The following is a 13902-nucleotide window of genomic DNA, read 5'->3' as shown; positions in this document are numbered from 1 at the left end:
GAGGAAGGAATTTTCTGGATTTTGTAAGTGGAAGGCAGTGGGATTTGGGCCTGTTGGCTTCCTGAGGACAGGTGTCTCTGCCCTGCCCTCTGCCTATCTTGGGAGCTGGTGTTCAAAGCAGGGCATCTGGGTGAGTTGTGTGTGGGCCCAGCCAGGCTGTGCCTGGGTCTTCTCTGTGCTTCACTCTGTGGTACTTGCCCTCCTCCCTCCCTCTTTACAGATGCTGAAGGTCACATAGGTTGGGGTGACAATGATGGTGGGGATCTGTGTTTGCCCCTCAGGGGTCCCTGCAGGGTGGAGTCCTCTGCAGTGTGGCCTCTCCTTCCTGCTCTCCCTACTTGGTGGCCACCCCAGGGCCCCAGGCGAGGCTGAGGGACATTGACATGGCCATGGTCTCTGTGCTGACCATTTGGCTGTTTGTCCTCAGGTCCATGGCTCTCTCTTTCATCCCCTGCTCTGTATTGCAGGGAAGTTGACCCCTGTAGGCTGCATTTCTCAGGCTTGCCAGTCAGCTTGCCTCTGGCTGGCTTCAGCTGATGGGATTTGGGGGGGCCAAAGAAGGAGAGAAGCTAATATATTCCTTCCTCTGTCAGCCTGTCAAGTGGAGTCACCTCATCAGCTGCTGGCGGCAGCTGCCTCTCCTCTGTGGCTCCTCTCCCTCTAGGTCCCAGCTACCATAGGGGGCCTCCATGGTATTCTAGCCCTGGGCTGGACATTCCCCACTGTGACTCCAGTAACACTCCCTCTCAGTTGCCCCCCAGCCTGGAGCCAGCAGTGGGAGCAATCTCTGTTAATCTCTGAATTGCATTCCCTATTTGGCTTCTCAGTGATTCCATACCCAATTCCCTGAATTACGTTTTTTGCATACTTAGACTGGCTTTTGTATTTCTGACTGGATCCTGAATGATAGGCCTCCCCCTAAACAAGGTGACTTAATAGGCACCATGTTCCCAGCCCATCTGTAGCAAGCCCTCTGAGCAAATGACATCATGACAGGCCCTGATCCCTCAGAGAAGCAATTATGGAAACCTCGTGTCTGGCTGCCTGGCTGTGCTCTTGCTCCGAAGGCCTATGCCTCTGCCTTATTCTGAAAACTCCCACCTCTACCCCCTGCCTCCACATCTTTAAAGGAAAGCAAGGCAGACATCGCAGCCAGGCCCCCTTCCAGCAGTTAGAGTGCTTGGCTTGGAGCCTGGGCCCTCCTGCCAGCCTTGCTTGGGACCTGCTGCATGTGAACCGTGTTGTCAGGTAACACACAGGGAGGGTCAGAGAAACGGGAGAGGTGGAAAGGGAGCCTAGAGCCTCCTCCACAGCTCCAGTCTCCACAGGTTTTCTCCTCATTCCTGGACTGATTTGATTTGGATTCAAATCTGCCTGTACTCTGACTCCTTCCTGGCCAAATGCCTGCAGCTGGGCCCTTTGCTGCAAGTACCCCTTAAAGAAGTGGGCACGGTTGGGAAATGGAGGGCATTTCCTCTGGAAAGAAAAGGCAGAGGAACCGGTAATGGCCTAGGAGTGCTGACATCCTTGCTGGGGTGCACATTTTTGTGAAACGAGCCCCCTTGCCAAATGGAACTCTAAAGCTCCTTCAATTCGCATGCCTAGAGAAGAAAATAATCAAACTCTTCTGTCAGGGATCACCTGGCTCCCCACATCCCCTCACTTAGGATGTTTTATTCCCACTGGAGCATGCGATTGGAAAACAAAGGTAAATAGGAGCAATTGATTCCCAGATCCTTTTTTTTTCCCAAGCAGGATTAAAGCTGCCTCAGCTATAAAGAGTTTACAAACTCTAAAGAAAGATAATAACTTCCCTTCTCACGGCCCGGTCATGGGGAGGCAATGCATGTTTCCAATCAGCTGAGAATGTAACTCAAATGGTAGGTTTTATTTCACTTTAATCCACCTGTGAGTTCACGTTAAAGGTAAGAGGAATCACAGCCCTGCAATTCAAATAGGGTTCATTAAATTCGGCATCTCCTCTTAACTGGGCTGGGTTGTTTACTCCTCTCACAGTCTTGGACGGGCTTTGAGGGTCTGGTGCAGTGTCCGGTGAATGGCTGCAATGCAGGTGAGGCTGCCACCATGAGGGAAGCTGGAGGGAGGACCTGTTAACCTCATGGTACTGTGGTGACATCAGCCACCACTACATGTCACGGGGTGGATGCTGAGGAAGAGAAAACAGAGCAGAGCTGGAGAAGTTCGCACAGTGGAAGGCAGGTGGCCCAGCTGGCAGCCCACTGCAAGGGTGGTGGAGGTGGCGATGCGCTGTCCCCACCACGTGGAGCTTGCTTGCCTCCGCACACCTCTTTGCTGGCTGCATCCTTGCTGCTCAGTGGGCGGTTGTGGAAAGAATCGATTCTCAGTTCCCATCCCAGCTCTGCTATTTAGACACTGGGAGACCTGGAAACAGCCCCTTGACAAAGTCTTGCTCTACACGTTTCTGTAGTGACCGTCCATTTGAAGGGATAGGGAAATATTCCCTCAGTGAAACCGTTAAAGCCACCCCTCCTATGAAACTCACTCCTTTAGGTTAAGCATAGCCTTCTCAGTCTTTTCCTGGGTGGATGGAGTGTTGGCACAGTGAGGCGGGTGTTGCTAGTGGGCGCGTCGGGGGTGGTCTGCACGGGCTGGCCTGCATCGCCCGGGGTGGAGAAAGGGGTCAGACTAGAGCCTGTGGAGACTTGGTGGGCAACAGGCCCGGGCTCAGTCCAGCCAGCCCAACCTCTGATTGCTATCCTCAGAGCCCCTCCAGGGTCTCCTTGGCAGGGGCTGTCCCCTATGAGCCTCTGCAGGGGACAGGAAGTGCTGACTGAGAACTGTCTCTCTGTGACATGCACCTTGTCAAATCCATAAACCTTCTTCAGCAGTCACCACACAGAATCCCAAAACCCCAGGGTTCTGCTTGAGTTTGAGCTACGGAGGCTCAAGGACTAGAAGGAAGCACCAGCCTTTTTCTGCCCCAGCTAGAGGGTCTGTGCTGTCCCTGCTGAGGCCTACAGGGGGCAGAGACATTCACCTCCAGTTCCTGTCTGCCCACGGCTTTGTGGCCTTCTCACCCCAGCCGGCCAACTGGCTTCCCACCACTATGGGCCTCGCCTTGCCCATGCCGGGCCTGAGGGGCCCAGCTCAGACTTTAGCATCCAAGGGAACTGCTGCCTTGACCACCAGAGTCTCCCTTGTCTGTGCGTCTGTCCTCTGTTCAGCTCTGCGAAGGCCACCAGAAACACAAGAGCCAACAACCCATGGCCTTTGTCTGCAAGGAACTTGAGGTCTTACCGGGCAGACAGGCACGGAGTGAGTGCTCCACCACGGGCCTCCCCTTCCTCCAGGCTGCAGCCAGGACTATGCTGTCTTGCGTGTCTGCTGTGACTTCCTCATGGCCGAGCCCCACACTGTGGCTGTTTATGGAGCATTTGCAAGTCTTCCTCGAGGGGAGGCCGTGTCTCTCACGGACAGCTTGGGAAGATTCACATTCTTGGAAAAGCAGAGGAATGTGAGGGTTAAAATACCTTAAAGGGCAAGGAGATGATTTCTAGATTTCCAGACAATGTCTCAGAGAATTGTAGTGCTCTGGGGTATGCCTGAATGTAACCAATGTACCTCCTTTGTGCCTGAGTGTAGACTGGGTCCATGTGCCTACATCTCCCACCAGACTGGACGGTGATAGCTAACCCTGTTGACCCTTATGTGTGGGTGCCTTAAATGTGTGATGCCTCAAACTGACCTTCACAATGACTCTAAGGAGGTAAGTACTGTGATCTTTCCCATTTTCTACAAGAAGAAACTGTGGCACAGGGAGATTCAGTCACTTGTCCAGGATCACAGAACTATAGTAAGTGGGGGGAACAAGAATTCTAACCCAGGCAGCAGTCTGACCAGAGCGCCCTAGCTTGGAGCAGCGTTCATGTTCGTGTTCATGTTCACTATATGTTCGTGTTTAGTGTATGTCTGTGCATACTTGTGTGTGTGCCCATGCACACATGTTAACTCAGGCACGTGGGGTGCCCTGCGGTGGGAGCTGAGAGAATGGAGGTTGTTGGGAGGAACTCACCCGCCTGCTCCGGCTGTCTGAGCAGGTGAGGGATAGTGATATCAAGTGTGAAGACCAGGCCCTGAAGCCAGCCTGACAGTTCCAGCTGTTAGGAGAAAGTGAGGGTGGGTGCCATGGATCTGATGACTTCGGTGATTTTCTACTCAAGAAAAATGAAGTCTCAGATGGGCAGAGCTTAACTGCCTTAAAAACTTGGTACAGGGCAAGGTGTGAGTTTCCTGGGGAGACTGTGTGAACTGTGAATGGGTAGAGTCTGAAACTACAAACCAGATGTTTCCTGGCTCCCTCCCGCCTGGTCTGGCCTGTCTTCCTTCAGCTGCTATGCAGTTCATCCTGGGTCCCTGCGGGCCTCGCAGATGCTTCACTCCAAAGATCGGAGTTGCAGAGTCCTCTGTGGAGGAATTGAACTGCCCCCTCTCACAGGACCCCAGCTGGCAAGGGTTTGCTCCTCCCTGGAGGGGAGAGACCCTCACTGAGGCCCTGGAGAGGGGCACTCGGGGCAGCAGCTCATTCTCAAAGTTCTCTGGTGGAGCTGGGGAGTGGCACCCTGGGGACTCTGGGGTTTGCCCACCAGCTCCTCTCTCTCGTCTTTGGTGTCCAGGTACAGTTTCCAGGCCGTGGCTTCTCGAGTTCTGTATGTGGGTTGCTGCTCTGTAATACATAGTTGGGGGACCATTTTGGTCAGTGACAGATCACTGCTGCTTTTTATCAGACCAAAATACATGTGGCTTCTTCTCCTTGCCAGCCCCACCAGGGCATCTCCCATTGTACTAACCCTGCCTATTGGACCTTCTGATGCAAGGAACAGATTAAAATCCCCTCCTTGTTGCCTACCAGGTCCATGGCTACAACTAAATCCCTAGTTGGGGAATCACAGAGCACAGCTAAGCTCTTGGGTTCTGGAGCCTGCTTACGGGGGTGTGAGTCTTCCTTAGCTCCGTGTGGATGGTGAGCCCTCCTCTCTCAGGTCTCATGATAGTAGCTAACCCTTATTAAGTGTGCTGGGCACTGACTGAGTGCTTTACAGGTGCCACCTTCTAAGACCCTCATAACTCTAGCAGGTAGTACTATTATCTTACACGTTTTCCAGAGGGAGAAATAGAGGCAAGGGCAGACTAAGTCACTTGCCCAAATCACATAGCTACTGATGGTGTGATGTTGGGCAAGATATGTAACCTTTCCAAGTCTCAGTTTCCTCATCTGTAAAGTGCAGCTAATACACACAGCACCTAGCAGAGTGCTAAGCACATGGCAGACACTCAACAGACAAGGCCACTTAACAAGAGAATGAACCCAGCTGGAGAAGAGAGAAAAATACGACTACAGCACTAATCATAGTAGTGATCAAATAAGTAATGCACTCCTGAATGCTTGACTTTCCTGAGTGCCAGGTAAACTCCCTGAGGGAGTTTGCCTTATTCACTTCTGGCTCAGTTCCGTGGCTTTGCACAGATCTGGCACAAGGTGGGTGTTTGGTGAAGTTTTGCTGAATGAATGAGGAACTGCTTTGGGGGTCCCAAGGGGTCATTCACAGCATCAGACAGCCCCTTCCTAGCAGCCCTGCTCTCCCTGCCTTGTGGCTGTGATCTGTTTTTGCTTCATCCCTATTGGAGAGGAAGCTTCCCACATCAGGGCAAGCCTGGGTCTTGCCCACCTCTGTTTTCCTCGTGGAGAAGATGCTCAGGGCCTGTGAGTGAAGTTGGACCTCCTTGTAGCTTGCCCTGGGTGCAAAACAATCATCCTTTTGGGCAGAAAACAGAAATTGTTGACAGCTACAGACCCAGGGATTCGAGTCAGCAAGGGGAACAGGGCCGTGCCCTTGGTGCCTCAGATTCCTTGGAGAGTGGGGTCTGGGATCATGGTGACCATGTAGATCCCTCCCTGCATCACACTAGTGAGCGTTGTTTCTAAACCACACTCTCCCCTTCTCAGCATGGTGTGGCAAATGGCTGCTCCCCGTGTTCACCGAGAAAATCCTCCCACCCTTGGTGCGCCTGGCTCCTAATGAGTCCTTTATTTGGAAGGAACACCCCCACCCCCATTGGTGTGTGACTCACCCTGAGCGAAATAACTGCTGGGCTGAGTTCTTACACAAACCCCCACCCCATCCCCTCATTCCCTGAAGACCTTTGACCTCAAGTCATCCAATGCCTTGATCCAGAAGTGACAGAGAATGGGGAGTGTAAGGATGAGGATGATGATGGGGACAATGAATTTCCAGGCAGGCCCAGCTCCCAGCTCCCATCCTCAGGAAACCCTGAGCCCTGCCTGCATCCTTTCCAGAAATGTGAGTCCCACCTTTCCAATTTCCTCTTACACCTCGTCTATATTTCCCACCCCCACGTCTGCATGACAGGGTGGCGTGCATGTGGCCCATCTGGGGATCAGAGAATCCTATTGGGTGTGCCAGCTTAATGAAATACTTGCAGTTTATTAAACTCAGGCTTTCCTAAGCCCCGCGTGCCTGTGGGTATTTGAAAGCTGAAGGTAACCCCAAGCTACTACAAATGTAATTGTTACATGTGTCCACGCATTCCTGGTGCAACCTCAAACTCCCGCTCTTAAGCAGCACGCAAAATGAATCACATAAAGTAACTCCTAGTCAGACAAGAGGGAGAAATGTGTGGAAATGCTGAGAGAGGCTCCCCAGAACCCCTCAGGGCCTCTAAAAGTATATGATGTTCCCATTACTTTGCATAGCTCTGGCCACAGAGGGTGCTTCTCCACTCTGGGCTGTTTGTTCAGTGTTTGCAGAATTGGTTCATTATGAGCAAGGCAGCCAGCGGGTTTCGCTTGTCAACCTTGCATGATGCAGCTCAAATATTTCAAATCGTGTTTCATCTAGCAAAGGCTTGCTCTAGTGGCAGGGCTAGCAGAGTGCACTGTCTGGGGGTTCCCTCTGGAGCTGTATTTCTGTTCCTCCTCCAGGTCTTGGCTGGAGAGGGCTGTCCCAAGTCTGGGAAGGGCCGTGGAGAAACCCCAGGCAACCTGGAGTCTGCTGCCCTGAACCAGGGGGAGGCTGCTCCTGGGAGATGCCTTCCCATTCATCAGTTTCCTCAGCCTCAGGTCTGTAAATCAGGGGTGAAGGGCTGATATGGAAATAGCAGACAAAAGCCTCCAGGGATGTGCCTTCTTCTAAGCGAACCAGCATCTGGATGCCTGAGAAGGAGACCCTGTTGACGGTGCTCAGGGGGACCTGCTCCAGGTACCTCAGCGTCAGCCCATTGACCCACACACAGCCCTTGCGGCTCAGGGCCTTGAGGCAGAAGGCCAGCAGGGCACTGACTTTCTCCAGGTAGGGCTCCAGGGACAGGTGACGGCGGGAGAGGTGGGGGAGCTGCAGCTGGAGGTGGGTGTCCTGCCCCCGTCCGAGCAGCAGAGGGCTGGTATCATGCTGCAGCCGTGGTGGGACATTGGCAAAGGCAGATGGGCCCAGCGTGGGATGGTACAGGCTCACTCGCAGGATGGTGAGGGGCTTCTCCATGGAAGAAGGCCTAGAAAGATGGAACATGGACACACAGGCTCAGCTTGAGTCAGAGACCTCTGTGGCTCCCTGAGCCCAGACACACTTGCCCACCTCAGGGGCCCTGTGCCTGTTCATACAATCACTCTGCCCAAGCCAGGATGGAGCCAAGGCTGGAATTGGTGTGGAAGGTCATGAGCCTAGTCTCTCCCATACTCTGAATAGAACATGCCACCCACTCTTTCTGACTTCTGGATTTCTGTAGTATAGTGATGTCTGTCCTTGTCTATGCAAGGGATAAGGCATGCTGGCTTGCAGGTGGGGATTTGGTAATCTTTTGGTTATTTGGAGACAATTTGGCTCTGCTTCTTGGAAAGGAAAGGGTAGACAGACTGGCTACATCTTCCTGGTATCTGACAGTCACACAACAAACCCTTGCTGAGTCCTCCTTTGAGCTGAGCAGGGAACCAGCTGCTGGGGAGAAGCAACGAACAACGAACTGAGCCCCGACTCTTGGGAGCACCTACTGGTGGAGGAGAGAGGTGTTTCTAGCACTAGGATGTGTGGAAGGACACAGAAGGGGGCTGCTTAGCCTAGTCCTGGCCACTAGAAAGGCTGTCTAGAAACCCTGGTGAAGAATAAACAGCTAGCACATTCCGAGTGGTTACTATGGGCACTTGCTGGAAGGCCACTCACAATGGCCAGCATTGTTCCTGCATGGGTTTGAGAAACACAAACTCTGCTATGTCCACCAGTGCCCTGTGGCCCAGGACCTGCCATCATCTTCAACAGGAACCAAGGGTTGAGTGGATTTGAATAACTAATTATACATTCTCTGGGTACCAGGCTTTTGCTCACATTATTTGTCTCCTAAGAATGCATCTTCCATCCCAAACTCTGTCCAAATACTGCCCATGGTTCAAGGCCCTGTTCAAGTGTTACCTCTCCCGTGAAGCTCCCTTCCCTGGGGAAGGTGACCTTTCACTGCCTTCTGACTCCCACAACAGGGAGAATCCCCCAGGACACCTGGCCAACCTTACTCCCCATTCATTCCATCTTTGCATTTCATGCTCAAGTTCAGTGGGCCCTTGTCCTGTCTTCCCTGAGCTCCTCTCTTCCTATCCCTGAGGCCTCCCAAGGGCTGGGTATGGTCTGGGCTGTGGCTCTTGCTGCCCCATGTCCCACTGCCCCATACAAATAGGGCCTGGCTACCATAAATGTCCAGGGGCACATTTGCCAAGTGGCTAAATGAGAAGCCCACACACACACGGTGAAATCACCCAGAGAGACCACAAATGGGATCAGGTCTCAAAGGCTGTGGGACAGCGAGCCTGTTGCAGGTGGCTTGAACTCAATGTCCCTCCAGGTCTTGAACCTTCTGCCCTTTAGATGCAGTAGGTTAATGGCTGGGACCTTTTAGTCTGATAGTGAGGGCACCCTTTCACTATCAGGGCACCCCCTTTCCCCTAAGTCACAGACACACGTATGCCTCTGCCCATACCCCATCTGGCCATAGTCTGCAGAAAGCCTTTCTTTTTTTTTCTTTCTTTCTTTTTTTTTTTTTTTTTGAGATGGAGTCTCACTCTGTCACCCAGGCTGGAGTGTAGTGGCGTGATCTTGGCTCATGGTAGCCTCCGTCTTCCAGGTTCAAGGGATTCTCCTGCCTCAGCCTCCCCAGTAGCTGGGATTACAGGTGCCCGCCACCATGCCCAGCTAATTTTTGTATTTTCAATAGAGACGGGGTTTCGCCATGTTGGCCAGGCTGGTCTCGAACTCCTGACCTCAGGTGATCCACCCGCCTTGGCCTTCCAAAGTGCTGAGATTACAGGTGTGAGCCACCATGCCCAGCCAGAAAGCCTTTTCTTGAGGTATGGGCTACAGGCTGAGCCCAGGACAGGTGGGCTGGGCAACCATGCTGTCAGGCCTGGCTGGAAACTCAAGAGTTCACTCCCAGAAACTAATATCATGGCACAGAGACTCTGAAAGAATCCCTCAGGAAGAAAGATTCACTGTTGCTGTGTGGCCTTACTCTCTGCTCCATCCCGAGCTAACAGAAATCTCCCACCAAAGAGGAGCCCGTCCACGAGAGGCTGTCCTGTGTCTTTGGATCCCAGGTGTTCCGGGGAAACAGAAACCCAGCCCTACAAATCCAGCCTGTGGGATGAGGCAAGAGGAAGACACTCCAGGGTGTGTGTGTCGGGGGAGCCCTCCTCCCAGCCCCACCAGGCCCTCCCTTCTCCCCATGGGTTCAAGCCCCTCTGTCTTGTACTTACCTTATTGCCAGGGCACATCTGGCTCTAGTCCTGCAGCTGTGAGCTCTTGAGAGGGAGTAGGCTGGTTTGGGTAGGGCTGGGGAGGGCTCTTATGGCTGCGGTTCAGGAACATGACAGAACACACTTCAGTTTTGTTGCATTCTTCCTTTTTCCCTTCAAGAAAGAAAACAGAAGTGTAATTTTTCATTGCAGAAGTGCAATTCCACTGCTGAGAGTTTGAGAAACCCCAGCGTGGGACCCCTTCTGAGATAGATGGCATGCCTTCCTGGGTTTCAGTTCTGCCAGCTTCTCCTACCCCACCCCCAGGGACCTTAGGACCTGCACCCAGGGTATCTGCAAAGTTCCTCTCCACCTGCCATTAGAATGGGGTCAAAGCAGCCCAGCTATGTTAGAAAAAAAGAGCCTTTTGGGACAGAGGGCTACGGGACAGGAGAGCCCCCCTGAGTGTGGGAGAATGAGGAGAGCGTTCTGGCTGGATAGAGGTTGGCCAAGGAAACTGTAGGCAACATGGCACTTCCCTGAGGGTCTCATGAGAGGGCAGGTCCTGGGGATGGGGAGGATGGAGAGGGCAGTAAATGGCCACTCATAGAACATGGTCTCTCTTGCAGAACAGTGAGAAGGTGGTCTCTCATGCCCACTCCCCATCGCCCAAGCTCTGCTAGTTTGCATGCAGTTTGGAAGGGGTGAAGATGGTTGCTTGTCCAGCACTGTGGGCTCTGGCTGCCCTGGAAGTGGCTAAATGTGAAGGTGCTAACCCTTCACATAGCCCAGCAAATTCATAGTCCACCAGTGTGTTCAAGTCACCTGCATTATCTCCTAGGAGTTTTATAGTTCTATACGTACATTTTAATTTTTATGACATGTATAAGGTTTGTGTCTAGATTTTTTTTTTTTGCTTATAGATGTTCAGTTGTCTCAGCACCATTTTCTGAAAAGACCATTTTTTTTCCTTCAGTGTCTTCTCTTTACTCCTTTGTCAAAGATTGGTTGACAGTATTCATGTGGGTTTATTTCGGGGCTTTCTAGTTTGTATCATTGATCTATTTGTCTATTTTTTTCACCAATACCATACTGTCTTGATTGCTGCAGCTTTGTAGTAAGTCTTGAAGTTGCGTACTGCCAGTACTTCAATTCTATTCTTCTCTTTCAATTTTGTCTTGGCTCTTTTGAGTTGTCTCTCCATAGAAATGTTAGAATCAGTTTGTTAATAGCCACAAAATAACCCGCTGGGATTTTGATGAGACTGCATCAAATCTATCAATAAAGGAGGGAAGAACTGACATCCTGACAGTATTGAATCTTCCTATTCATGAACATGGGATGTCTCTCTATTTATTCAGTTCTTTGATTTCCTTCATCATAGTTTCATGGGTTTCCTCATATAGATCTTGTACATGTTTTGTTAGATTCATACAGAAATATTTTCTTTTTTGAATATTAATGTAAATGGCATTGTGTTTTTTTATTTCAAATTCCACTTGTTCATTGCTGGCATATAGGAAAGTAATTGATTTTATGTATTAATCTGGCATCCTGCAATTGTCCTTTAATCACTTACTAGTTCCAGGAGCTTTTTTGTCAATTTCTTTGGATTTTCTACATGAACAATTACGTCATCTGCAAATGAAGACAGTTTTTTTCCTTCCTTCCCAATATGTATACCTCTTTTTCCTTTTTAATCTTACTTCATTGGTTAGAACTTGTTGGTTAAATGATGTTGAAAAAGAATAGTGAGAGGAAACATCCCAGTCTTGCTCCTGATCTTAGTGGGAAAATTTCTGGTTTCTTACCAGTAAGTATGATGTTAACCATAGGAGTTTTGCAAATGTTCTTTTTCAAATTGAGGATGTTTTCATTTATTCCTAGTTTGTTGAAGATATTTTGCTCTAAAGTAACTGCCAACCTAGAATTCCCTGCCCAGATAAAGAATCCTTCAAAAATAAAGATGACATAAAGTCATTTTCACACAAAAACTGAAGAATTTGTCAACAGTACACCTACTCTAAAGTAAATTTTAGTGTTCTTCGGGCAGAAGAAAAGTAATCCCAAATGAAAGCATAGAAATTCAGAAGAAAATGAAGAGCAATGGAAATGGATATATTCATATAAATCAAAGTGAATATTAACCATATGAAAAACAATAATAATGACATTTTATTTTTGAAACTTATTTCAGTTTCAGGGGTACATGTGAAGGTTTGTTACATATGTAAACTTATGTCATTGGGGTTTGTTTTACAGATTATTTCACCACCCACGTATTAAACCCAGTATCCAATAGTAATCTTTTCTGCTCCTCTCTCTCCTCCCACCCTCCACCCTCAAGAAGAGCCCAGTGTCTGTCATTTCCTTCTTTGTGTTCATGAGTTCTCATTATTTAGCTCCCACTTATAAGTGAGAACATGTAGTATTTGGTTTTCTGTTCCTGTGTTAGTTTGCTAATAGGATGATGGCATTTTAAAATGTATTTAGAATATATGTATAATTAAACTACATGACAACAATAACATCAAAAGTGGGAGGGGTAAAAATGTAATTATAGTGTCCCAAGGTCCTTGCATTGTCCAGGACGCGATAAAACTACAATTTAAGGTAGATATTAATAAGTCAAAGGTGCATGATATAATCTCTAGGATAATCAGTAAAAGAATAATAATGTCTTAGTGACAAGCTAATAGATGGGAAGTGGAGTAATACATTATCAATGACAGTGAAGGCTGAGGAGCCTTGGAAAGGCACAGTGGAATAGGGAGGACATCCAAGTAGGGAGGATGAAGACAGCCCCAGAGCAGGCCTGCAGCTGGGTCGGGTAAAATTGAAGGGGAGAAGAAGGGCTCTAGCACTGGGTCTTCCTGGGCAGATAGTGAGCCATTTCCAGTAGCTCACCTCTTGCCTTCTTCTGGGCTGAGGCACTTGGGACCCTTCAGCATGGTGGCCTTGGAGGCTGTTTCCTCTAAGGGTCTCTGAGTCCGCTCTTCTCCGGGGGGTGGGCTGCTACTCTGGAGGCCTCACTGGTTACTCCTGGGCCTTTTCTGACCACCCTGAGATCCTCAGGGCCAGATGCTCAAATAACTGACCTGGAAGCTCAGCAAAGGGAAGTGACCAAGGTTACACAGTAAATCTGTAGCACACCTGGGTGAGGACTTAGGTGAGCTGACTCCTAGTCCTCAGGCCTAGCTACAATACACCTCCATGGTCCAGTTAGCTTGATAGCTGTGCCACATACTCCTTCTGGGTCATATTTGGGGCCAGTCGTATGGGTCTGGAAACAAGTGTGTTTCCTGGCCCCTCAATAGCAAGTCAAGCAGAGAGGTGGGGAATCTGGGGGGAGGGCAGTGAGGGGCAGGGCTAGCCCCTAGAACCACAAGATGTTTGGTAGCAGACCAAGCAAGACAGGTGACTGAAGCTCAGTGAAGTCCCCATCATGGTCTTTGCATCTCTTCAATTGCCTTTTTTGTATCCTTCCCTCATCCCCTGTACCCTGGCTCTTCCTGGTACTGGGGAAGGGTGGGGAGCAAAGCTCAGATCACTGAGAAAATCCTCTCCTGACAATTCTTGGGGACTTGCTATGACTCCTTCTCTAGAAACCTATGGAAGGCAGTAGTAACCTAAAGGAGTAGTTCTAAGAGCATGCCAGACCTGCTGCTTGCTCTGTGCGGGAGAGAAGCCAAGTGCAGGCAAGGTAGCTAGAATGACAAAAACCCGAATGGCTACTCCAAGGTGGGAGAGAAGCCATGTGTAGGCTAGGAAGCTAGACTTGATCCCAGGCTTCTTGCCGGCACCACACTCCTACTCAGTGCAGTGATAGACAGATGAATGACCTAAAACCCAAATGGCTACTCCAAGGCACTTGCAAGGGCTGCAAAGGCACATAGATGGGGCTGAGCCTACTGTGCGAAGGTGGCTGGCCATGCTCCAGGGCCTTTCCTCTCATCAGTCTCCCTGGTCCAAAGACCACCTGGCCTGCTGAGTGTCCCTAAACCCTGGGCAAGGGCCTCATCTTCGGGGCTCCAGTCTGGGCAAGACCTCAGTGATCCCGTTATTTCTGCCCACCAGCAGAGTAAGGTAGTGGGCAGAAGCTTGGTAGGGAGCTTTGTCATCTCTAGATATGT

The 13902-nt window shown here is 50.2% G+C and overlaps 2 protein-coding genes across 2 annotated transcripts; both read right to left on the bottom strand.

Moving 5' to 3' along the window:
• Positions 1 to 1881: 1881 nt before the first annotated feature.
• Positions 1882 to 9934, bottom strand: TIFAB (TIFA inhibitor). The gene is made up of 2 exons (XM_055233023.1): positions 9791 to 9934; positions 1882 to 7548 (listed from the first exon to the last, which is right to left on the bottom strand). Exon 2 carries the CDS (start codon positions 7536 to 7538, stop codon positions 6924 to 6926), a length of 615 nt encoding a protein of 204 aa, XP_055088998.1. The 5' UTR covers positions 7539 to 7548; positions 9791 to 9934; the 3' UTR covers positions 1882 to 6923.
• Positions 3889 to 4716, bottom strand: DCANP1 (dendritic cell associated nuclear protein 1). The gene is given in 3 exon segments (XM_055297855.1): positions 3889 to 4033; positions 4035 to 4551; positions 4554 to 4716. Coding segments are annotated over 3 exon segments (825 nt in total).
• Positions 9935 to 13902: the final 3968 nt, after the last annotated feature.

Source organism: Symphalangus syndactylus, chromosome 11, assembly GCF_028878055.3.
Source record: "Symphalangus syndactylus isolate Jambi chromosome 11, NHGRI_mSymSyn1-v2.1_pri, whole genome shotgun sequence".
NCBI classification, from domain to species: Eukaryota; Metazoa; Chordata; class Mammalia; order Primates; family Hylobatidae; genus Symphalangus; species Symphalangus syndactylus.
This window is presented reverse-complemented; position numbering and strand designations above follow the sequence as displayed.

Coding starts and splice junctions, on each gene's coding strand:
- TIFAB (XM_055233023.1), bottom strand. CDS start 7,538: ATGGAGAAGCCCCTCACCATCCTGCGAGTGAGCCTGTACCATCCCACG.